The sequence below is a fragment of the Ornithorhynchus anatinus genome, chromosome 7 (genome assembly GCF_004115215.2).
Source record: "Ornithorhynchus anatinus isolate Pmale09 chromosome 7, mOrnAna1.pri.v4, whole genome shotgun sequence".
NCBI classification, from domain to species: Eukaryota; Metazoa; Chordata; class Mammalia; order Monotremata; family Ornithorhynchidae; genus Ornithorhynchus; species Ornithorhynchus anatinus.
In genome coordinates this window covers 7,728,155-7,751,927 of record NC_041734.1, presented here as the reverse complement: position 1 = coordinate 7,751,927, position 23,773 = coordinate 7,728,155, and the positions used below count along the sequence as shown (strand labels likewise).

At 46.7% G+C, this 23,773-nt stretch overlaps 1 protein-coding gene and 1 non-coding gene across 4 annotated transcripts in view; one reads left to right on the top strand and one right to left on the bottom strand.

The window, feature by feature from the left end:
• TOX (thymocyte selection associated high mobility group box) overlaps positions 1 to 23,773 on the bottom strand; it is a 404,763-nt gene that overhangs the window by 275,325 nt on the left and 105,665 nt on the right. The window contains exon 1 of one of the 3 annotated variants that reach the window (XM_029069419.2): positions 5,974 to 6,652. The exons of 1 other annotated variant lie outside the window; for it this stretch is intronic. In XM_029069419.2, coding sequence (XP_028925252.1) covers positions 5,974 to 6,072 — 99 coding nt within the window. In that variant the 5' untranslated portion in view covers positions 6,073 to 6,652. Of the gene's footprint in view, positions 1 to 5,973; positions 6,653 to 23,773 lie in introns of those variants that run through there. One more of the 3 variants, XM_001513508.5, reaches the window with a different exon arrangement.
• On the top strand, positions 13,533 to 13,670 carry LOC114813419. Its single transcript, XR_003761139.1, has one exon. It is a non-coding gene; the product is annotated as a small nucleolar RNA SNORA7 (small nucleolar RNA).

Here is a 23,773-nt window from a genome sequence, read left to right as displayed (position 1 = left end):
GAAGCCCCAGAACAAACTGATTTAAAGTCCTCTTGTAGATTTTCTTCCTGCCTCCCCAGTACGCCGGGGCTTCAACCTCCTGGTGTCGTGGGCTTCCAGGGTGGGGAGGAGGAGGGACGGAACAGGAATCCGGAGGGTCAGCCGTCCCCCCCATCTGAAAATTCACCTCTGGGTTCTCCGATCCTTTAACTGAGGATGACCGTTAACTTAGAAGTGTCTTGGCCTTTCCCATAACTGCATCGCAGACACTCACTTCAACCACTCCTCTCAAAGAGGAGAAGAAGCGTGACCCAGTGGAGAGAGCACTGGCCTGAAGTCAGAAGGACCTGGGTTCTAATTCTGACTCCACCTTTGTCTGCTGTGTGACCTTGGGCAAATCACTTAACTTCTCTGTGTCTCAGGTACCTCATCTGTAAAATGAGGTTTGACACTGTGAGCCCTACGTGGGACAGGGACTGATTTCAACCCGATTAACTTGCATCTACCTCAGCGCTTAGTACAGCGCCTAGAACAGAGTAAGCACTTAACGAATACCATATTAAAAAAAAGACTCTTTCATTCCTCCAGTCTCCAACCAATCAATCAATTCACGGTATTTACTGAGCCATTCCATTTGGTTGAAGATTTAGAGACAGGTTCCTGTTCCTGATGGTCCCAACCTGTGGTATTAATACCAAACCGCTACCTGGAAACCATGACCCTGCCTATAGATCACCCACAAGTTTTTACATAATGGGGTTTAGGAACATAGAAAGAGATCCTTCAAACCCCAAATGAGATTGACAATTTTCTGGGATTTAATATCTTAGAAATGCCAGCCCAGGTCAACTTTACTACAATCTCTCATTTTGAGTTGCTCTAAAACCCACTGAAAAGACTTGCGTGATTGATCTGAATGCTGATTCAAAAAGGTCTGAAATAAAGTCACATCAGGCTACGGAGGTGCCCGAGGAGGGCATCCGATCACAAACATTACTGCAGCGTGGTCTGGTGGAAAGAGCACGGGCCGGGGAATCGGAGGACTTTGGGTTCTGATCTTGGCTTGGCCACTTACCTGTGGTGTGATTTGGGTAAGTCATTTTACTTCTCTGTGCCTTGGTTTCCTCATCTGTAACATGGAGATTCCATACCTGTTCTTCTTCCAACTTATACTGATCCGTGCATATGTATCTCCCCCAGTGCTTAGTAGAGTGCTCAGCACATACTCAATGCTTAACAAGTATCACTATTCTTCTTCTTTTCTTTTTATTATTATCATTAGGACCAGTCTTTTGCTGATGTTCACTTGCTCAATACTAGAACAAAGTAAGATAAAATACTTTCTAAAATTGAGAAATAAATATGGACTTAGAGTTCTATTTCAAATCCCTGGGTAATCCTCGACTTCAATTCTTTTGCAGTTTGGACAAATAGGGATAGTTGGCCCAGAGCAGCAAGTCAAAGTTGCCTGTGGGGAGATAACTTCAATGAATTCCTCTAAAGCAAACAATCGCTCTAAGTATCAGCAGGATGAATTGTCCAACAGGACCTCCTTTTTACTACACATAAGCCATGTTATGTGTTTGATTCTTTTTCCCCCCATCTGGATTAGTACCTTTACTTTCTGACACGAACGGGACATCCCAGTGAAGTAGAAATTTTCAGTACGCTGACAACTCTTAGAAAGTGCCGTCTGTGTTCTGAACCAAGTAGCCACCTACAGACAAATTGCATGCATAATTCTGCAAAAGTAACTACTGGGAACAGTAAAGACCATTATTTTCCTTCCCACTGCTGCAGAGGTCAGCCTCCCTGTCATTAGTAATGTCAAAATATAATTATATTACTACTCCTTATGTGGGCTGCTGCTTTCTACTATGTGAAAACAGCACAATGTCACAAATACGAAAAAGTATCACTCTTTATTCCAATTTAGGACAAGAATTGGTGAAAGGAGTCTCTGGAAATGGCAGTACGCCGAGGAAGTCAAAGGCAGTGTTAGCACTAGGCGGGTAGATATTTAAACTCATGACGTGATATCTTCAACCAGAACTAAAACAATTATATTTTACTACTGAACTCATACCGTGGGCTCATCCAATCCAATTTTTCTGAAACATCCAGTTCAATTAAGAGATAACATTTGTTACTTACAACAGTTCTGACGAGGGGCAAAAAAATCCACCCCAGCTATCACGTTTATCTGCAACTGTCTGAAATGTAGCTAAGCTTCAAGTTTCAAAAGGTAAACAGTATCACTCCAAGACTAAATCTGCCCATCCAGCCTATGGGCTGCACTGTTATTTCAAAGGCTGACCTATATACAGCAACATACCATCCATTCTCTGTTTGTCTAAGAGATACCTCACACAGTTGCCATAACCAACATTGTTTGCATTGTTCTCTCACTTTTCTCCCTCAATGGGCTGTGGGAAAAACAAAGCAAGTTTTTTGTTGTTGTTGTTGTTCTTGTTTTTTTGCTTTGGTGGTGCAGGCATAACCTAATGTGCTCTCACACTACATGGAGCGACGTTCGGGCTAAAATGTTTAGAAAATTCTTCCGCTAGGTCTCTTAAAGGAAAAAAACCCAAGCAAGTGTTTTTGCCACATGAAAAGCAGCAATGCCCGAAGGTGCCAGTATGATCTAAACTCTCACACACTAGTTTAAGGAAGCTTCCAGGAAGACATGCTGACTTCACATATACCGTCCCTTTTTGCACTGAAAACATATTTGAAAACAACAAAATGATGTCCCCCAATTAGTGGCTGTTAATTGGTTGTTTATAAAACATAGGAGGACCATAACCATATGCTGGTGCAGGATGCACCACAGTCAAACAATCTCCATGAGAACATGCTTAGCATAAAGATTCTGTAAAGTCTAAGATCTCTAGTAAGAAAAAAATGAAAAGAAAAAAAAAATCCAAGAAGTAAACAATATCATCCCGAACAAGAAGACACTACATCCTGCTGCAAAATATAGATCTGTCATACACTTAAAAAGGACAGGCTCTGCTTTTCAACTTTGGCTCTGTGGATGAAACCCAATCAAGCTTGTTTTTACTTGCTGGCAATATACACTTTTAAGAAAAAGACCCTCTCAAGGACCTCTTCCAAACCCCTGGAAACCCACTTGAGCCTTCTTCAAAATGAACAATGCTTGACTATTTCCTAAACAACTGAAATATTAGAACTGGACAGAAGTTTTGCATCGGGGGGGATGGCTCACGACAGGGCTGGAAAACACAGTGTTTGGTCTCGGGGGCTTAGCAAGTCTACTTAGCCCATTTCACATAATCACGGATCAGTGACAAACACGCTGGGAAGAAGGCTACGCTACCCGGAGAACCACTGGAAGAAGGCATCCCGTCCTGAGAGAAACATTCGCACAAAGTCTTATCCAACCACGATAAGTACGTCTTATGACTTGGCATTTAAAAAATCCTTTCTTGTCCCAGCTAAGTTAAACAGAAGACTTGCTACTTGTCTATAGAAAGAGTGGCTCATTTACATTTAAAAAGAACAGTTTGCTTCTTCCTAGACGGCATAACTTAAAAGGGGCTTCATTTGGCCACTAAAGACATTCTGAGGAGGACTTTCCGAATTAATTTATTCGATTTGCTGCCCAGCCCCCCGAAATTATTTAAGGCACTTAATTGGGAAATGATTTAATATATTAAAGTGATTCCCGATTTTCCGAAGCATTTAACTTTTAAATTAAATCCTGCCCTGCCACCTCCAGAATGAGGAGCGAAATGGGTATTCAAGTCATTGCCTTCTCTCTGTAGCTCTGAATCACTGAGATTTAATAAGCTTTGCCCCGCTTCCCTGCTAAACGGGCACCGGCCTTGTGGTTCCTCCTTACTCCTCTGCCATACTTTTTTCCCTTGGCAACTCTGGGCCCATTTTTCCAGCAAAAGGCACCTCGGAAAGACTCGTCTCCTTCTTAAGGTCACGGTCCACGAGAACTCCGACCGAACCGCCTAAAAAGCGAGGGTGCATCCCCATCGAGCTCTCCCACTGCCAAAGTTCAGTGGACGCTTAAACTTCTTGCCTAAGAGGGCAGCCCGCAAGGAGACCATCAAACACACCGCTGCGAGAACAGCTCAGATCTCTCTCCTTGTTGGAACTTCCCCGGGGTACGACACACACGTCGGGTCTCGTACGTTGGATTGAGCCCCCATTCATCTATGGGACGTCAGGCCAGCTTCCCAAGGGAAGGAGTTTTGCGGACAGGGAGAGAGAGAAGCGTGTGTGTATGTGTGTGTTTGGGGGAGTTGAGGGTGTTATTTATTTGTACCACTGATGTCGGTGCAGTTGTCTGAGAGGGGATGGAGGGGGTGGGTGGGAGGGCATGAGGGGGAAGGGGGTGAGGTCCCGAGAGGTCACTAGGCCGGTGCGGTCGGGGACGGTGAGGATGCCCTCAACTCTTTTGTGATGCCAGGCGGCATCCCCTCCCTCCCGAAGGAGGAGGAGGGGGCGGCCGGGGCCGGTACCCTGGACAGCTAAAGGAAACGGTCCTGTGGCCAACTTGGTGGCTCTCTGCCCAAGTTGACCCCAACCAAGCGGCTTTCTAAGATGGACTGGGAAAACGAAGCTCCCGCTCTCCCCTCCCGCACGGGCCGGGGGATGCTCCAGGCGGGAAACACTTGAGCAAACTGCCCTCTTGACATCTTCCCTCCCACCCCCCAAGGTCTTGTGCGGAGGCAGAGCCAGGTCGCCCCTCCCACCTCTGCCGGCCTCCCCATCCCCAGTCCCGGGCAACAATAATCATCAGGGTATTTATTAAGCGCCTACTAGGTACCAAGCACTGTTCTAAGCGCTGGGGGGGGGGGATCATCAGCTGCGGGACTTTGGGCGAGTCACTTCACTTCTCTGTGCCTCATCTGTAAAATGGGGATCACGACTGTGAGCCCCCACATGGGACAATCTGGTTACCTTGCATCTCCCCCAGCGCTTGGCACACAGGGAGCGCTTAAATACCATCATCGTCATCATTCGTTCATATTTACCGAGCGCTTCCTCTGCACTGTACTAAGCGCTCAGGAAAGTGCATTTCGGCAACACATAAGAGACGATCCCACGTGGGGGGTCCCGGTCTTCACCCCCATTTTACGGCTGAGGTCACCGAAGCCCAGAGAAGTGAAGCGGCTGGCCTAAGGTCACCCAGCAGACCGGAGGCGGGATTAGAACCCACGACCCGTGACTCCCAAAGTCCGGGCTCTGGAAAGCAAAGAGTTAGGCTAAAGGGGGGGTGAGGGGGCTCGATTGGGAGACCCCCTACACCCCCCCCCAAACTTTAGGCTGCGAGCCCATTGTTGAGCAGGGATGGTCTCTACCTCTTGCCCTATTGTACAGTCCGAGCGCTCTGCACACCGCGCCTTGGTGCAAAGACCCCGGAATCGGGCTGTCAGAGGTCGTGGGTTCCAATCCCGCCTCCGCCACTTGTCACCGGCGTCGCTCGGGGCAAGTCACTTCTCTGGGCCTCAGTTCCCTCATCCGTAAAAGGGGGATGAAGCCTGGGAGCCCCACGTGGGACGCCCTGATGACCTCGTATCCACCCCGGCGCTTAGAACAGCGCTCGGCACGTAGTGAGCGCTCAACAAATACCATCACCATCATCGCACAGTAAGCGCTCAATAAATACGACTGAAAGAACGAACCGACCTCCCCCCAATTCCCTCCGGCCGGCAAGGGGAGATCGGGGGGTGGGGGGGGGGAGGAAAAAAAAGGGGGGAAGCTCCAAAGGGAAGGGTGGCCTTCCTTCTTTGCTGCCCCAGATGGTGCTGGCTGGGGGGGTCGGGGTTAAAGGGTGGGGGGTCTGTAGGTCATTTTTTGGCCGCTCCTTTTTTGGCCAGTCCTTTTTTGGCCGACCCCGCTCAGGCAAACGATCGGAGCGAGCCTCCCCAGCCCACCACCAACCGAAAAGGAAAATAATAACAATAAATCAATAACACCCACCCCCTCCACCCCAAACAAAAGCAAATCCTTCACCTTGTTGCAATAGTAGGGATCCAGGCAGGGAGAAGGTCCCAAACAGGGAGTATCGGGAGCGGCGGCGGGCTGGGGCGGTGGATAAAACCTCACGTCCATTTCACTCAAACATCAAGCAACTCCTTTCCTTCTATTATTATTCTTTTTTTAAAAAAAAAAAAAAAGCGCTGAGCAAAATAGGCTTGGAAGGAACAGAGAGAGGTGTCTGAGTTTAGGAGTAGAAGAAACACCTTCCTTGCTTCACATCCGTTTGCGGTTTGAAAAAAAAAAGAGAGAGAGAGAGGAGAGAGGGAGGGAAAAAAAAAACTCTTCCAAAAAGCACCAGTCTGCAGATGTCTGCAACAGAAAGAAACCCTTCTTCTTCTCCTGCTTCTCTTGCTGCTGCTGCTGCGGCGGCGGCGGCTGCAGGGCAGGTAACTTCCAGTACAGTCCACTACTTATTGTTTACCCCCAACCTCCTCCTCCTCCTCCTCCTCCTCCTCTCCTCCTCCCTCCCCCAACGCCGCCGTCCCAGCGCGCACACACTACTTTCCCCGGCTCTCGGGGTTGACTTTATTTCTGTTATTATTATTATTTGTCGCCGTCGTTGGGATTATTCTCATTAGGATCGTTGGACCGTCTGAAGTCGGTCGGGTTTTTTTTTTTTTTAATTTTTTAATTTTTTTTTTCTTTTAATTTTATTTTCTCCGCCGTCACCGACCGGGAAGGGGCCGAGGGGGAGAAAAGCGGCCGCCCCGAGGCTCCCGCGGCCTGAAGGAGGAGGAGGAGGAAGGATGGAGGAGGAGGAGGGATGGAGGAGGAGGAGGAGGGATGGAGGAGGAGGAGGAGGAGGGATGGAGGAAGGAGGGAGGAGACGGTGCTGCGGGGCCGGCGGCCCGGGCTGCGCACACACACACACACACACACACACACACACACACAACACACAAAGAGGCCGGGACGCCGACACAGTCCCGACCGGCGGCGGCCTGCAGGGTCCGCGCGGCGCCGAGAGGGGGCGCTGTGGTCCCCCTCCCCTTCTCCCCCCCCCCCCATTACAGTGGTACCTTCTCGAGGGATGAGCTCCTGCTGGGGATACCCCCTCTACCCTCCCCCCCCCCCCAGGTACAGTGGTACCGTCTCGAGGCATGAGCTCCTGCTGGGGGGGTACTCCCCCTCTATGCCACTCTCCCCCCCCCCCCCAGTTACAGTGGTACCAGCTCCTGCTGGGGGGGTACTCCCTTTATTCCCCCCTTCCCCAGTTACAGTGGTACCTGCTCCTGCTGGGGGGTACCCCCTCTATTCCCCCCCCACACCAGTTACAGTGGTACCTGCTCCTGCTGGGGGGTACCCCCTCTATTCCCCCCACACACACCAGTTACAGTGGTACCTGCTCCTGCTGGGGGGGGTAGCCCCTCTATTCCCCCCCCCAGTTATAGTGGTACCTGCTCCTGCTGGGGAGTAGCCCCTCTACACACACACCCACCAATTACAGTGGTACCTGATCCTGCTGGGAGGTACCCCTCTCTATCCCCGCCCCCGAGTTACAGTGGTACCTTCTCCTGCTGGGGAGGGAGCCCCCTCTATTCCCCCCCTCAGTTACAGTGGTACCTGCTCCTGCTGGGGGGGTACCCCCTCTTCTCCCCCTCCCAGTTACAGTGGTACCTGGTCCTGCTGGGGGGGTACCCCCTCTATTCCCCCCTCCCAGTTACAGTGGTACCTGGTCCTGCTGGGGTTACCCCTCTATTCCCCCCCTCCCAGTTACAGTGGTACCTGCTCCTGCTGGGGGTCCCCCCTCTATTCCCCTCCAATTACAGTGGTACCTGCTCCTGCTGGGGGGTACCCCCTCTATTCCCCTCCTACCAGTTACAGTGGTACCTGCTCCTGCTGGGGGGTACCCCCTCTATTCCCTCTGCCCCAGTTAAGTGGTACCTGCTCCTGCGGGGGAGGGGTGTACCCTTTTATCCCTCCTCCCCCCCCACCAGTTCATTCATTCAGTCGCATTTATTGAGAGCTTACTCTGTGAAGAGCACTGTTCTAACTGCTTTGGAGAGGACAATACAGCAATAAAGAGGCACAGTTAATAGTCATTGAGGTATTCGTTAAGCACTTACTATGTGCCAGGCACTGTACTGAGCGCTGGGGTGATACAAGCTTATCGGATTGGACACGGCGCCTGTCCCACGAGGGGCTCACGGTCTCAAACCCCACTTTACGGATGAGGGAACTGAGGCCCAGAGAAGTGAAGTGACTTGCCCAGGGTCACACAGCAAAGCCGGAATTAGAACCCACGACCTTCCGACTCCCGAGCCCGGACTCCATCCACTCCGCCGTGTAGTTACTGTTGCAAAGGTCCAAGGGAATAATGACGGAAAGCTTTATGTTGGTGTCACTGCCATTGCTAAGCTTTCGGCGACATTGGCCGTGGCCCCAAAGGGGTCTATGCCCCAGATTGCACCTAATCATCAGGGCAAGAGCGTCTCAACATGGGAATTTCTCTGAACTGACTGAGCTTCCAAACTGGGCGAGTTCTGCTCTGAAGGTGTGGCCAAAGGATGGCAGACATGCCTTGCCTTTTTGCCTGTCCTTCAGTCACCCTCCAGGAACTCGGGACCTTTGGGGATGTGGGACCTGGGGAGTAGACAAGAGATATCATCCTGGCTGCCAGGAGCCACTGTTCTACCTGCCAGGAATTGACCAGTTTCAAGGGACAGAAGTTGTGGCTGAGACATGACTGAGACCTCCAACTTGCCATTCTTTTGTGTGTGTGTGTGTGAGAGAGAAAGATTGTGTGTGGGTTTGTGTCTGTGGCACTAGACAAAAAAGTATTCAATCATATTTATTGAGCACTTACTATGTGCAGAGCACTGTACTAAGTGCTTGGGAGAGTACAATGCAACAAAGTTAGCAGTTATGTTCCCTGCCCCTAGTAGAATAACTTTTATAGTCTCCAAACACTTCCCACACAATCCCGGTACTCACAGGACTCTTGTACAACAAACTTCGGGGTGATGGCCCTGGGGACACCAGTATAATCAGAAGGCAAATCTAGAGAAAATGTTGGGAATCCTTTAAGCAAAATAAATTCTTAGGGTTGTAAGTGGCTCCTTCCTCATGTCAATTTTTCTGTTGAGGGGAGGGGAGGAAGGGATGATGGTAGGGGAGTAGATGGCAGGGGGGAGGGAAGAGGAAGAGGTGGAAAAAAAGCTTCTTTTCTGCCTATACCTATGTGGGAACTTAAAAACTCGAAAGAAAAAGTAACTTCTGTTCCAGAGGCACGTGGCACTACTTTATTCCTGGCTTAAGGTTCCACCGTACACATCAACTTCCTACTAATCCCCCATGCTCTCTACTTTTTGCAATTAACTATTCTGATGAAAGTCTCAGAGAGGATTGCAGTACAATGGTCTATCACCAGTTAGTGTCAGGTTTCCAAAATCCAACTGCAACAAAGCCAACGAATGGAGTGCCCTAGTGGACACCTTCCCACAGTGCCAACCCACGATGCTGCATAACCAGGCCCAGAAATCACAACAGGTTTCTTCAAATTTCCTCCATAAAGAAACCCATTCAACATTTGACAATTTTAGGTTCATTTTCCTTTAGGAATCTGATTCATATCACACACACACACACCTGCTTATATATTCCTCTTCTCTTCTGCACAAGCCTTTCTTTTTAGACTATAAATTTAGAATATTTTTAGAATATTTTTGGCCTCTTTAGCTCTCTCCTCCACTCCACAGCTTCTCATCCTGCCTGCTTCTTTCCCCTCAAAATATCCCTGGGTCCTCATGCCCTTCCTGTCCATCGGGCCTCCTGCTTCATTCCCTTCTCCTCCACCTTACCAAGTATCACCTAGTCAGGAAAGCCTCATGTGGGCCTAACACTGTATCATAATGGTAATAATAGTACTAGTGGTATTTATTAAGAGTCCGTAGGGTCCAACTTATCATACCGAGAGCTTGGAAAAACACAACAGAACCATGAGACACACTCTCCCCGCACAAGGAGCTCGTGCTCTAATAGGGATCTTACGTTCTGATCAAAGGCTATGGTGGAATCCGATTGGCACGCCCTCCAGGTGCTTAATAAACGCCAGTGATGAGGATGGTAACAGTGGGCACGATGACAAAGAACCCAGGCTAGAGCAGCAGGTACACGAGGATCGACAGTGTCGGGAATCAGTTCCGGCCTGGCACGCCCGCCTCAACGACTGCTTTTTTGCTAACTCGGAGATTTCCAGCGCTGGCCGAAAGAGATCCCTACCAATACCCCCAACCACCTCCCGCTTCTACTGCAAGACCCGGGATTCTGCGGCAACGGCCCCAGAGGAGGAGGGGTTGGGCAAGCCAACGGCGGAAGCTTGGCTTCCCTTCGGTGACTGTGCAGATGAACCTGTTCACTACAGGTGAGGTTTGAAATTACACTTTGGCCAGCTCCTTTCCTTTTAAGCCGATACCGTTTTTCTTTCGTGTCTCAGAGTACCAAAAGCCCATTTTTGCTCCCGTTTTAGTAGATTGATCCGCTTTTAGGGTGGGGGACAGGGTATTGAGGTTAGAAGCAGCATGGTCTAGCGGAAAGAGCACGGGCCTGGGAGTCAGAAGACCTGCGTTCTAGTCCTGACTGCTGCTTCTCAGCTGTGCAACCTTTAGCAGGTCATTTTACTTCTCAATGCTTCAGTTGCCTCATCAGTAAAACAGGGATTCAAAACCTGTTTTCCCTCCTGCTTAGACTGTGAGTCCCATGTGGGACAGGGACTGCGTCCAACCTGATTAGCTTGTATCTATCCCAGCATTTAGTACTGTGCTTGGCACATATTAAGTGCTTAATAAATACCATAATTATTATTGGTATTAATAGAAGGGGAGGCAGGGTTTCCATTCGGATGAGCTTGGAGACGTCACAAAGTTTAGAAACCAGGACCGCTGTTCAACTACCACTTAAATGAGAAAGCCAAACTAAAATCGTGTGGATTCTACCAAGGGTATTTCAGTATCTGCATATTCCTGAGCACACTGATCCTGATGGTAGAATTGTCCTTACAGTGTGAGTTCCTTGAGGGTAGGGACCATGTCTAGTTTCTAAGAGGAATCTTTAAGTACTTGGCGCCCATGGGCATTCAGTAATACAGAGTCTCTGCCTGAACTTCACTCATTCAGTAGTACTTATTGAGCGCTTACTATGTGCAGAGCACTGTACTGAGTGCTTGGAATGTACAATCCGGCAACAGAGAGAGACAATCCCTGCTCAATGACGGGCTCACAGTCTAAACGGGGGAGACAGACAGCAAAGCAAAACAGAACAAAAACAAGACATCATCAAGATAAATAGAATCAAGGAGATATACACCTCATTAACAAAATAAATAGGGTAATAAATAATATATACAAATGAGCATAGTGCTGAGGGAAGGGGAAGGGGGAAGAGTAGATGGGGAAAGGGCAGGGGAAGCAGAGAGAAAGGGGGGAATCAGGTGATGACTATCTCCAAAAGGCCTTAGCTTCAAATTAACCTTCCACCCCGATTGCTCAGAAATCTCATCTCCAGTGTTTTCATGCAAGATTTGCACACAAACACTCAATGGAAACCAGCCCCATGCAAATCACGCCCCCAATTAAGAATGAGCAGAAAGTGGAATAGGGCCGGCATCATCCCTAGGATAAGGAAGGGAGGCTCATCAGATCTTCCTCTCTTATCCCTCAGTCGGAAACCCTTCCCACCTGCTGGAAGTTGGAGAAAACAAGAAAGATCTGTCCTGTCCAGATCTGGCACTTTGCCACTCAGTGATACCTGTGCGTGGACCACTGTTGAACTTATCAGGGGAAGGACATTTTTGGATGTCTAGACGCTGGAAAAATGCCATGATTAAACCTCCAGCACCCAACTCGTTTCTGCAGATGTTGCTTTGTGCAGACAGACCTTGTGTCCTTGGAGCCACGAGCCACTTGAGACCCCTCGATTCAGCCCATCTGCTTAATCGACAGACTGAAAACCAGTCAATCAATGGCATTTATTGAGAGCTTGTTGTGTGCAGAGCACTGTACTAATTAGCTTGGGAAAGTACAATACCATGGAGTTGGAAGACACAGCTCTACCCTCTAGGAGCCGCAAAACCTCCAACAAACCGACCATCAAGGAGGGTTTGGAGGAGAGGTGTCTGATGACAAACCTTCCTGGTGTCCACTTTCTATTTCCCGAAATAGTGGAAAGGGGCTAAGGGGCTACTACAAGGCAATTGTCTATGTAGGAGAAAAAAAACCCAAGCCACCCAAAGCCCAGCTTCTCTTCCAACAAATAAGTAATTGCAAGTAAAACAGATAAGGTATAATTAGCACTAACCCATTAGCAGAATAGAAATAAGATCGTATAAAGACCTCTGGGCAACAAAGCCAATCTGGCAGCCTCCTGCGCCACATAGGCATCATGCCCAACTCTACAATCTTACAGGAAAAAGAGCTGGTTCGAGCATTTCAGATGAAAACGGCCAGCGGATCCATACAGATGGAAAAAAGGACCAGTTGTAAATCCTCCTTTTGTTAGGCTGAAAACAAGACTGCTTCTGTTTGAGACATTAACAAATTTGTGCTCGAACCTATATATGTAAAATGCTCATAAGTGGTTGACCAGGAAAACTCTTTTTTTTTCCATCCAATTTTTTGGTAAGCAAATAAAAGCAGACAGCTCGGGCTTCTGTCAACAAGTATCCCCAAGTCTGCTCCATAAGCCGTGAAGACATCACTCCAAATTTCACACAGACTGTCCTTTATTTAGGGTGCTAGGAAATAAAGGTCTGGGACAAAAATCATTTTGTTTCACCAAAATCTTTCAGCTGTTCCCTAAAAATGGACAGGGTTTCCCTTCCAAAGTGCCCCCAAGACTGGATCCCAAAGCATGTAGACAACGCTTCCCCTCAAAATTGATTAAAACACTCGCCCTCAGCCTCCTATACCTGATGACGGCAGCACAAATGGTTGGAAGAAACACATGAGACTGAATTTGAGTCTTGGCTTGAGCTCTTGAAATGTAGCCATTTTGCCCATTTGACTATAAGGTCCTGCAGGGCAGGGACTCTCACTCTTTTCATAGCACCTCATTACAAACAACAGGAGCAGAATAATAATAATAATAAAAATAACGGTATTTGTTAAGCGCTTACTATGTGTCAAGCACTGTTCTTAAATGTTGGTGATGGGGAGCCAGGGAAGAGGTGCCTGGAGTGCCTGGGCCAAGGTGGGGCGGTGAATTTAGCAATGCAGGGGTTGGGGAGAAATATGAAATTGCTGCTAACCCCAAGCTGTAGCGCGAATGGCTCAGTAACTGGAGAAAAACATTATTCTCAACTCTCTTCCAGCTCCCCTTAGAGAAGGAAAACTGAGGACTCTCCCTTAACTAGATAAGTGCTATCTTTGGAGGGGTATAGCCACAGAGAGAAAAATGGGAAAAGCTGGATAATGAAATCTCTTGAATTTTTCTCTTTATCTTAGAAGATAAGTTCCCCAAAGGAGGGACTGGATTATCAGTTCACTTCAATATCCAGAACCTTATCATGAAATATTAAAAATGTATAATGCTCCAGGCCCCTCTCAGGGTCACACCTGGAGAGTTTCCAGTACTCTCCCAGTCTCAACTATGGGAGGGAGAGTCAAGCAGAGGCCTATCCATTCCATTCCTAGCTTGGGCAGTGGCTAGCGCATGGAAGGCAATCTGCTAAAAGTCAAAACTCACCTGTGCTGGGCAGCAGCAGTATGGGAGAGTCAAGAGCGGAGCCTCGGGTTTACTGCGCAGAGGCGGCAGTGATATACCACTTCCATATTTTTCCCAAGAAAACTCTAGGAATACACTACCAGAACGATTGCAGATGGAAGTGGGACATTCTGGGAGAGATGTGTCCACGGCGTCGTTATGGATTGGAGACGACTCGACCGCATAAGACGAGTACTCTAGAATGACTCATAAAATAGGAAGGTTTCTTTAATCCAAATTGGAAGCCAAGTCGTATCGTGTGGGTAAATCAGAATACCTATTTTCCAGATGACTCGGATTAGAAAGATGTCTGTAGTTGCCGTCGTGTTTTCTCTGCTCTCCACCTCTGCTGGTGTTACCTGTGCCTGCTTGGAGCCCAAGACGCTGCTTCGTCATAGCTCAGAAGGGTTGGTTCATTCACCCTTCTGAGCAGGGGTGCCCAGTGCAAACCCTCTAGGGAAAGGTTAAACTGGTTTTCACTTTCTTAAGAAAAATCTCACTTCAAGCGGAAACAACCAACCACTCACTGAAGCACAGCACCATCTTCAGCAATAGACATCACCTTCCCCTTCTCCGTACCTCCATTTTAGGGTGAATCGTTCTGGGACACATGAGTGCTTCTGACCAGTCCCTTTCCCCTTTTCATGAAGCATAAGACCTTGGTATTGATTCTTGCACTTCTAGAGCATTCTCCAATTGTTGCAATTTTACACAGTGAGTTGAGACACTAGTTCCATTCGTCCACACCGATTTAGTTCCACACCGATTTTTAGTATGGCCCCCAGAGAAAGAACACAGACCTGGGTTCTAATCGCAGCTTCGCACCTCACCTGCTGACTGACCCTGGGCAAGTCACTTGACTTCTCTGTAAAATGGGGAGTCAATACTTGTTCTCCCTCCTACTTCAACTGTGAACCCCATGTAGACTAGGGACTGTGTCTAACCTGATCATCCTGTAATTCCCTGATTACCCCAGTGTTTAGTACTGTGTTTGGTAAATTGTCAGTGTTTAACAAATACCACTATTACTATTATTATTATCATCATTCACTCAGTGGACCTTCAGATGATCACAGATGCTGTTATTGTTCTTAGGATCAACTCACTTTCTTTAAAACAGAGATAATTCAGGCTGGAAGAATAATAATGTTGGTATTTGTTAAGCGCTTACTATGTGCAGAGCACTGTTCTAAGTGCTGGGGTAGATACAGGGTAATCAGGCTGTCCCACGTGAGGCTCACAGTTAATCCCCATTTGACAGATGAGGTAACTGAGGCACAGAGAAGTGAAGTGACTTGCCCACAGTCACACAGCTGTGACTGTGAAGAGCACAAGAGCACAAGAGCACAAGAGCACAAGAGCACAAGTTGGAGAAGCAGCGTGGCTCAGTGGAAAGAGCACGGGCTTTGGAGTCAGGGCTCATGAGTTCGAATCCCAGCTCTGCCACTTGTTGGCTGTGTGACTGTGGGCAAGTCACTTAACTTCTCTGTGCCTCAGTTCCCTCATCTGTAAAATGGGGATTAAGACTGTGAGCCCCACGTGGGACAACCTGATTCCCCTATGTCTACCCCAGCGCTTAGAACAGTGCTTGGCACATAGTAAGCGCTTAACAAATACCAACATTATTATTATTATTATTACAGCTGACAAGTGGCAGAGCTGGGATTCGAACTCGTGACCTCTGACTCCCAAGCCCGTGTTCTTTCCACTCAGCCACGCTGCTTCAATGAAGAAGACAATGACAAACCACTTTCCATATTGTTACTAAGAAAACTCTGTGGATATACTACCAAAACGATTGCAGAGGGAGGTGGGGCGTTCTGGGAGAGATGCGTCCATGACGTCGCTGTGGGTCGGAAATGACTGGATAGTTTAAGACAAAATTCAGAAACCTCCTGCAGGTTTGACTATTATACGTGGAGGTCTAGGTTCTCAAACGTTATCACTTGTCATCAGTAAAAGAAACATAAGGTCATTGAGTGATGTGATAAACAAGAGTAGTGTGAACAATACGAAATAATAAAACAAATGTTGTGGTGAAAAAGCACTTAGAGAGGAAGTTTTCTTTCTGGTTAAAAAAACAAAGAAACCACCAAACCATTACTAGATCTTGGATCCTTCTTTAGAAATGTAAAGACTGGGGAATAAGAAGCAAAAGACCTAAGTCAGAAGAACTGGACATCGGATTTCCTCTGATACCTCTAGTGACCCTGAATCCACTGGTAATATATAGTGTTTTTGTTTTGGGTTTTTTTTTTGCCAAAAAAAAAAAGAGTGGGAATTGTGCCATGCTTCTAGATCTCACTACTGAGTGTGGTACTTTGATCTTTCACATTATACAACATTGGTGGCATAATAGCGATAATAGGACTGACTATTCAGCTACTTTACCAGGCAATAATCCAGTCCTCCCTCATCAGGGTAAACTCTGAGGCCAAATCCTTTCAAAATCAGAATGATTTCCTCATAAAAGAGTGAGGCTACAATTATCCCTTAAATAGGAACAGCTGCAACATGGTACCTATCGGCCCAAAGCATACCGGGGAATGTATTTTCCACTGTAATTAAATGGATTTCTTTTTTTAATGCAAACTAATACTCTGTAAAAGTCAATTGTGACTGAGGTGGTGTGGAATTGCAGAGATGAAAGGATCGATCAAGCATTCGACTTTCTTCAGTGAACGTTTCTCTCTTTATGAGAGTCATTCCCCTCTGGGCCTGGGACAAGATGGTCCAGTTTCCACTGGATCCAACTTTGAAGTGGGGAAGAATCCTAAGAGGGAAATCTCAGCATCCTTGTTTTCTTCCATTTTACTCTCCAAGTTACTATAAGTTGGAAATGTAGCATTTTAAGAGAGCAAACAGTGTGGTAGAATGCAGCATGGCTAAGTGGATAGAACATGGGCCTCGGAGTCATTAGGACCTGGGCTTTAATTCCATCTCTGCCACATGTCTGCTGTGGGACCTTGGGAAAGTCACTTAATGTACCCGTGCTCCAGTTCCCTCAACTGTAAAATGGGGATTAAGACTGTGAGCTCCATGTGGGAAAGGGACTCTGTCCAACCTGATTAGCTTGTATCTACCCCAGTGCTTAGCACAGTGCCTGGCAAATAGTAAGCACTTAACAAATACCATTAAAAACAAACAAAAAAAAATGGATTCACCAATTAAGAGTAAAATATGTCCAAACCAAGAAGTAAAGTTTCCCATTATACCAAAGAAAACCCATACTCTGGCTTCCCCAGCTAAAGAGAGATGTAGGGAATTTGGAAAGGAAAATAGGACAATTGAAGAAAGATTAAGGGCACTTGGAATATTCAGTCTGGAAAAAAGAAGGCGGGGTCCGGTTCAATAACGGTACTTAAGCATCATGAAAAACTCATAGTTCAGAGCTTGGCACCTTTTGGATATTCAACACCTATTTAACTGACTCTTGATTAAGCACTCACTCCGTGTCAAGGGTGGGTCCTGAACTATTTCCACCCTGCTTCTTTTACAGTCTACAAGTGTCACGTCCATATTGTACCCTTCAGGGCACTGCATGATGTTGAGAATTAATCACCTTGGAAGTCCCATCAGGGTTTTGCATGTCGATGAGAATGCACCGCCTAGAAAGTACTGCTCATTGTAGTTAATGAGTAGTCGGGAGGGGAGTCGCCATCACAGTGCTAAATACACAATCCTTAGATGTGGGACAGGGACTGTGATCTTTAAACTACCTCGGCATTTAGTACAGTGTCTGGCACAGAGCGAGAGCTTAATAAATACCATAATTATCATCACAGTACTAGGTGAGACTAGACTGCCTGATGGAAGGTGGCTCAGGGGGACAGGGTCGGGATCCCCATCATTTTAAAGCGGTAGCTGATGCGGTCAGAGATAAAAGGACCAGACTTTCCAAAAATGACGTCTAGTGCTGCTGTCCTGCTCTGACGCCCCTGCTGTCTTCCTCCTCAAGTCTGTTTAGTTGTGAGGACGACGACATTATATTTTTTCGGTTGCTTTTGGCTTTTGCTTTGTTTGGGACTTTCCCCGTCATTTCCAAAAAATTGGAAAAGACCCCCCTGACGCTTTTAAGTCAAACTCATTGTTGTACTTGCAAGTATCAAAACAGGTGAGGGCACAATGGTGCCTGTTGAAGTTTCACAGATATTGTTCCATTCATTCATTCAATCATATTTATTGAGCACTTACTGTGTGCAGAGCACTGTACTAAGCACTTGGGTGAGTACAATATAACAATAAATAGACATATTCCCTACCCACAGTGACCTTACAGTCTAGACAGGGGGATAGATATCAAAACAAATAAATTACAAATATGTACATAAGTGCTATAGGGCCAAGGGGGGGAAGAGCGAAAGGAGCAAGTCAGGGCGACTCAGAAGGGAGTGGGAGAAGAGAAGTGGGGTGGCTCATCTGGGAAGGCCTCTTGGAGGAGATGTGCCTTCAATAAGGCTTTGAAGTGGGGGAGAGTAACTGCCTGCCGGATTTGAGGAGGAAGGGCGTTCCAGGCCAGAGGCAGGACGGGGGCTAGGAGTCGGCAGCGAGACAGGCGAGATCGAGGCACAGCGAGAAGGTTAGCACTAGAGTAGCAAAGTGCGTGGGCTGGGTTGTAGAAGGAAGGAAACGAGTGGAGGTAGGAGGGGGCAAGATGCTAAAGTGCTTTAAAGCCAGTGATGAGGATTTTGTGTTTGATGTGGAGGTGGATGGGCAACCACTGGAGTCTTTCAAGGAGCGGGGTGACATGTCCTGTCCATTTTTGTAGAAGAATAATCCGGGCAGCAGAGTGAAGTATGCACTGGACTGGGGAGAGGCAGGAGTCTGGAAGGTCAGCAAGGAGGCGGATGCAGTAATCCAGGCGGGATAGGATAAGAGATTGTATTAATGTGGTAGCAGTTTGGATGGAGAGGAAAGAGCGGGTTTTAGCAGTGTCGTGAAGGTGGGACTGACAGGATTTAGTGACGGATCGAATATGCGGGTTGAATGGCAGAGAGGAGTCAAGGATAACGGCAAGGTTACGGGCTTGTGAGACAGGAAGGATGGTGGTGTCGTCTACAGTGATGGGAAGATCAGAGGGAGGAGAGGGTTTGGGTAGGAAGATGAGTTCCGTTTTGGGAGCAAAACACAGACCATTCCATTCTCGCTACCAGTTTTGGAATGTTTGCATCTGGGAACAAGGGGACGATGAGAGAGGGTGTGAATGGCTCAGTGCAAATCATCACCTCTACTGCCAAAGCAAGTGTATGTCCTGCAGCAGTAGGACATCTCTCCCGGTTTAGTCCCTATCTGAGCAATACTCATCTTGAATAGCAAGAGGCCAGAGAAGGGGCACTGTTGGAATTTCATGGACAAAATGGGCAAGCGATTCTCTCGCAGAGACATTCAACTCATGGATTCAGTCTCATAGCCTGTACGGCTATCTTCAAACCGAAGGACGCCACTATTTTATGCCACACATTGTCATCAGATCAAGTGTAGTTGTTGTCCCACATGAGGCTCACATTTCTGAAACAGTGCGATTAGGTATTATAATGTCGATAATAATAATCATTAAATTACGGTACTTAAGTGTTTATTATGTGCCAAGCACTGTTCAAAGTGCTGGGGTAGAATCAAGTTAATCCGGTTGAACACAGTCCCTGTCCCACATGGGGCTCACACGCTTATCTCCATTTTTACAGATGAAGTATTTGAGACACAGAGAAGTGAAGTGACTTGCCCAAGGTCACACAGCAGACATGCTGCAGAGCTGAGATTAGAACCCAGATCCTTCTGACTCCCAGGCTCATGCTCTATCCACTAAACCACTCTATTTCTCTAGGTATCGTACCCTTGTTTTATAGATGAAGAATCTGAGGCACAAAGAGTTTAATTGACTTGTCTAAGGTCACACAACAGGCTCCTGACTGAGCTGGGACTAGAATCCGGGTCTCCTGACTCTCAGTACCATGCTCTTTCGACAAGGCCATGCTTCCTCTAACACTGAGAATGGTGACTAACTGTTCTCCTCATGTACTGTGATCCAAACAAGAGAAATGGATTTTGCCAGCAGAGGGAAGATTTAGAATACAGCTAGAAGGAAGACACTCTCCAGCTCTAGAGGATCTTAAGTATTGGAATGGGTCATCGAGGAAGGCTGTGGAGCCGGTTTCTCTCTGGGATTTCCTACCCAAAAATTAAATAGATCCTTCTTCCTCTGGGCTGGTTGAAGTGAGTCTTGCCTGAAGTCAAGGAAACAGACTCGATGACCTTCCCAATTCCCGTCAGCTCTAAAATTCTATTGTTTCATATTAGTTTTGCTGCTAGAATGTTTCAAAGCATTATGCTTAGAGTGTGTCAACGGCACGTGACTCGCAGGAAGAAATTTCAGTGTTTTCTGTACTCCTATACCTCCTATAGAGAAGGCATACCTTCTATGCCTCCTATAGAAAAGCAATATGGCTTAGTGAATAGAGCGGGCCTGGAAGTCAGAAGGACCTGGGTTCTAATCCCAGATCCACCACATGTCTACTGTGAGACCTTGGGCCTCAGTTCTGGGCCTCTGTTACCTCATCTGTAAAATGTGAATTCAGATTGTGAGCTACGTGTGGGGCAGGGACTGTCCAACCTGATTAACTCGTCTCTACCGCAGTGCTTGGAACAGTGTTGGACACATAGTAAGTGCTTAACAAGTACTATAATTATTATGATTATGATACATGGAGGACTCTTTCAAGGTTGGGTTAGCTTATTGAAAAGCTATACAACTATTTTTTATGTTAAATAATGTTGGTATTTGTTAAGCGCTTACTATGTGCAAAGCACTGTTCTAAGCTCTGGGGGATACAAGGTGATCAGATTGTCCCTCATGGGGCTCACAGTTTTCATCCCCATTTTACAGATGAGGGAACTGAGGCCCAGAAAAGTTAAGTGACTTGCCCGAAGTTACACAGCTGACAAGTGGCGGAGTCGGGATTAGAACCCATGACCTCTGACTCCCAAGCCCGGGCTCCTTCCACTGAGCCATGCTGCTTCTCTTAAAGATAAGGCTGCTCAGAGAGATATTGTCTCTCAATGTTGCTCACCCTGGATGCAATATCTTAGATGTTGTGCCCCCAAAAATGCCTTTTCGGGTCCCTTCCTGAGTTGGGGTGAACATCCCCAGAAGTGAGATTCATATAACCTACTTTACAAGGTCAACGGCTGTGTTGTTGCACAAGCACATTTTCCTGCAATAGTAGGTTTAAAGTATGCTCATAATTGGAAATCTAGAATGAGTCGTTGTGGGTGGAGGAGGAAAACTGGGGAAGGAAGGAGTTTCCCATATTTTAGACAATATGCAGTAAATTGTGAAAGAAAGGCTTCATAAATGCTCTAGTGGTATATCTCTATCTCAGAAAAAATCTGAATGGGTTTTTCTGAGCAAAGTGGTTGAAAATGCACACACTCCGAATCTTCAATTAAATCACTCCCAAGCTCATGAAAAGGACTTTCAAACAGCTGCCATTTCTTCAAAGTAGTAAAGTTTAAATCTCCTCTCTGGCATGTAAGTGAACTTACCAACCTTAATCCAAAGTCAGACTTTTTTTTTTTTTTAACATTGAAAAACTCATCATTGACTTCCTTCCTAACCGGTGACTTTGTATATAGATCTTGGGGTAATAATCTAACCTTATAGAAAAAGTCCAGTGGACCACTGGACCATATCATGGACTTTTCTTTTCCTAACTTGCCTATGACACTCTGATGCTTCTTCCCACCGATTCTGTTATTTTCTGCCTACTCCCCTTCCCTTACTTTTCACCAAACTGAAATGAGCATGCAAGTGGGAGTTAGGAGACCCAGGTTGTAGTTTCACCTCTGCCAGAGGTCTGCTGTGTGACCTTGGGTAAGTCACCTAACCTTTCTGGCCCTCAATAGCTATTGTACAATGAGGCCAAATACCTGCTTTCCCTCTCTCTTAGATGGCGCGCCTCATGTAGCACCCGGATAGTCGGATCTGATTACTTGGACTCAACTCAGCCCTTATCAAGGTACCTGGGAAGCATGGTAAGGGCTTTTAAACTCCTTTACTGTGATCACTCATGCTCTGAGGCTCGCCTCCCTTTGGCCTCCACTTCTCCAGCTGTGAGACAGCAGTCAGGCTCTTGAAGTCCAGCAACTTCAGACTTGGTTAATGTGAGACCCAGTTCGAAGCACCACCCATCTTGATGTCCTCAGTCCTGGCCCAATCTGGCTCCTGAGCTCCTAAAAGTTTAAAATAGGTTGGCCATTGTTTCAGATCAGTGTCTAATGGCCAATCAGACAATCTAGCATATTTATTGAGCACTGTGTGAGGAGGCCTGTACTAAGCACTTGGGAGGAAGTGTTATAGAAGGAGAAGATGTGGTCTCTATCCTCAAGGATCTTATATTCCAATGGGGATGTTCCTTGTTTCAGGCCTACCGGCTTCAATATCCCTAACTATAAAGGGAAATACTAATAAAAGAAAATCTACCATCCTGATGGGGCAAATTGGCGACTTTTCATTATGAGTATGGGTGCAAAGGGGCACAGGGATTTTAGGGAGGAGTAGGGACTGGGATAATCATAAACAGGATTATCACATAATCAGGAGGACTATTTCTCTGGGGAAGACACTAATGCTAGGAAAAGTCCAGGGAAAACTTGGGAAGAGGCAGACCAACAGCTAAATGGATAGAGACCATAAGAAAAATAACGAAAAAACCATTAGAAAGGTTGTGGATTATGGCAGAGGACAGGACATTCTGGAGAAATATATCCATGGAGTCTCTATGAATCAGAACCGATTTGACGGCACATAATAATAATAATGATAATACTAAGGACTGGGAGAGGGTAGGCTTAAAAGAAATAATAGGCAAGAAAGCCACCATTATGGGTCCTTCTATCCCTGACTGGAAACTTCCAGGTCTTGCTACAAACTGGGAATGAGCACGTCTGAGGAGAGCCCAGCTCAGAAACCAGTGGGATCCATCACCCCATCGCCCCTGTGGAGTCAGCACCTCGGAAAAAGCCGGTTTTGAAAGGTTAATAAATTAATGACCTTTTTTTAAATTTTATGGTGCTTGTAGACCTGTACTAGTGCTGGGCAAGCCATTAGCATTAAAATCATGGTTTTCACATTGGGTCTCGGTTCTGAAATATCAGGACCAAAGTTCGTATATCATTTCCAATGGGAGACTTGATCCATTCGGTGTGCTAAAGTGCCCGGGAGTATACTAGCAATATTCTCACGTGTGTTCATCCCACACCTATCCCGAGGAAACTCACAAACAGTAATAAGTACTGAGAGCTGACTGAGTACAAAACATTGCGATAAGCACAGGGGAAAGTATGCTAAAATACTACTAATAATAATTCTGGTATTTGTTAGGCATTCACTGTGCTAAAATCAGACAATTTCCCTGTCCCTCATCAGCCTCACTCCCTAAATAGGAAGCCAAATGGTTATTTAATCCCCACTTTACAGCTGAGGAAACTGAGGCACAGTGAAGGTGTGACCTGGCTAAACTCACACAGCAGAAAAATGGCAGAGCCAGGATTAGAACCCACGTCCTCTCACTCCAAGGCCCATGCTCTATTTGACTTTGCCACAACTCTAAGCTTAGCATTCTAAGATCACCAATAAGAAATTTGGTTTTTCTCCCTTATCCTTCCATAGGAAAGGAGTGAGACCCGACTGAAGAAATTAACAAACCGTAGCACCATCTCTGAGGGGGCCTCCTTTGCCCTGAGATATTTTAAAAAGAGAAAAACTCAAGGGTCTATTTCCCAACGTCTTCCAGTGGCACTGCTTTAATGGCCCTCAAGTAGTTAAAGCCTTTCTCTATTTGAAGACACATTTGTATTATCTCTAAGAGTTGCTGTGCTCAGAGGAAAGCATGGCTTTTCTCCCACACCTCTGTTGTACCTATTGGTTCAACATTTCAGCGCTCAAGTACCAGAATCCCTTAAGTAGCCCTTTCTTATTTAAGACTCTCTATTCAGTTTCCCCTCGACCACATTTTCAGGTCTTGAGGTTCTGGCAGGAGACAGAGACTACAAATCAGATTAAAGAACTTGCCTTGCC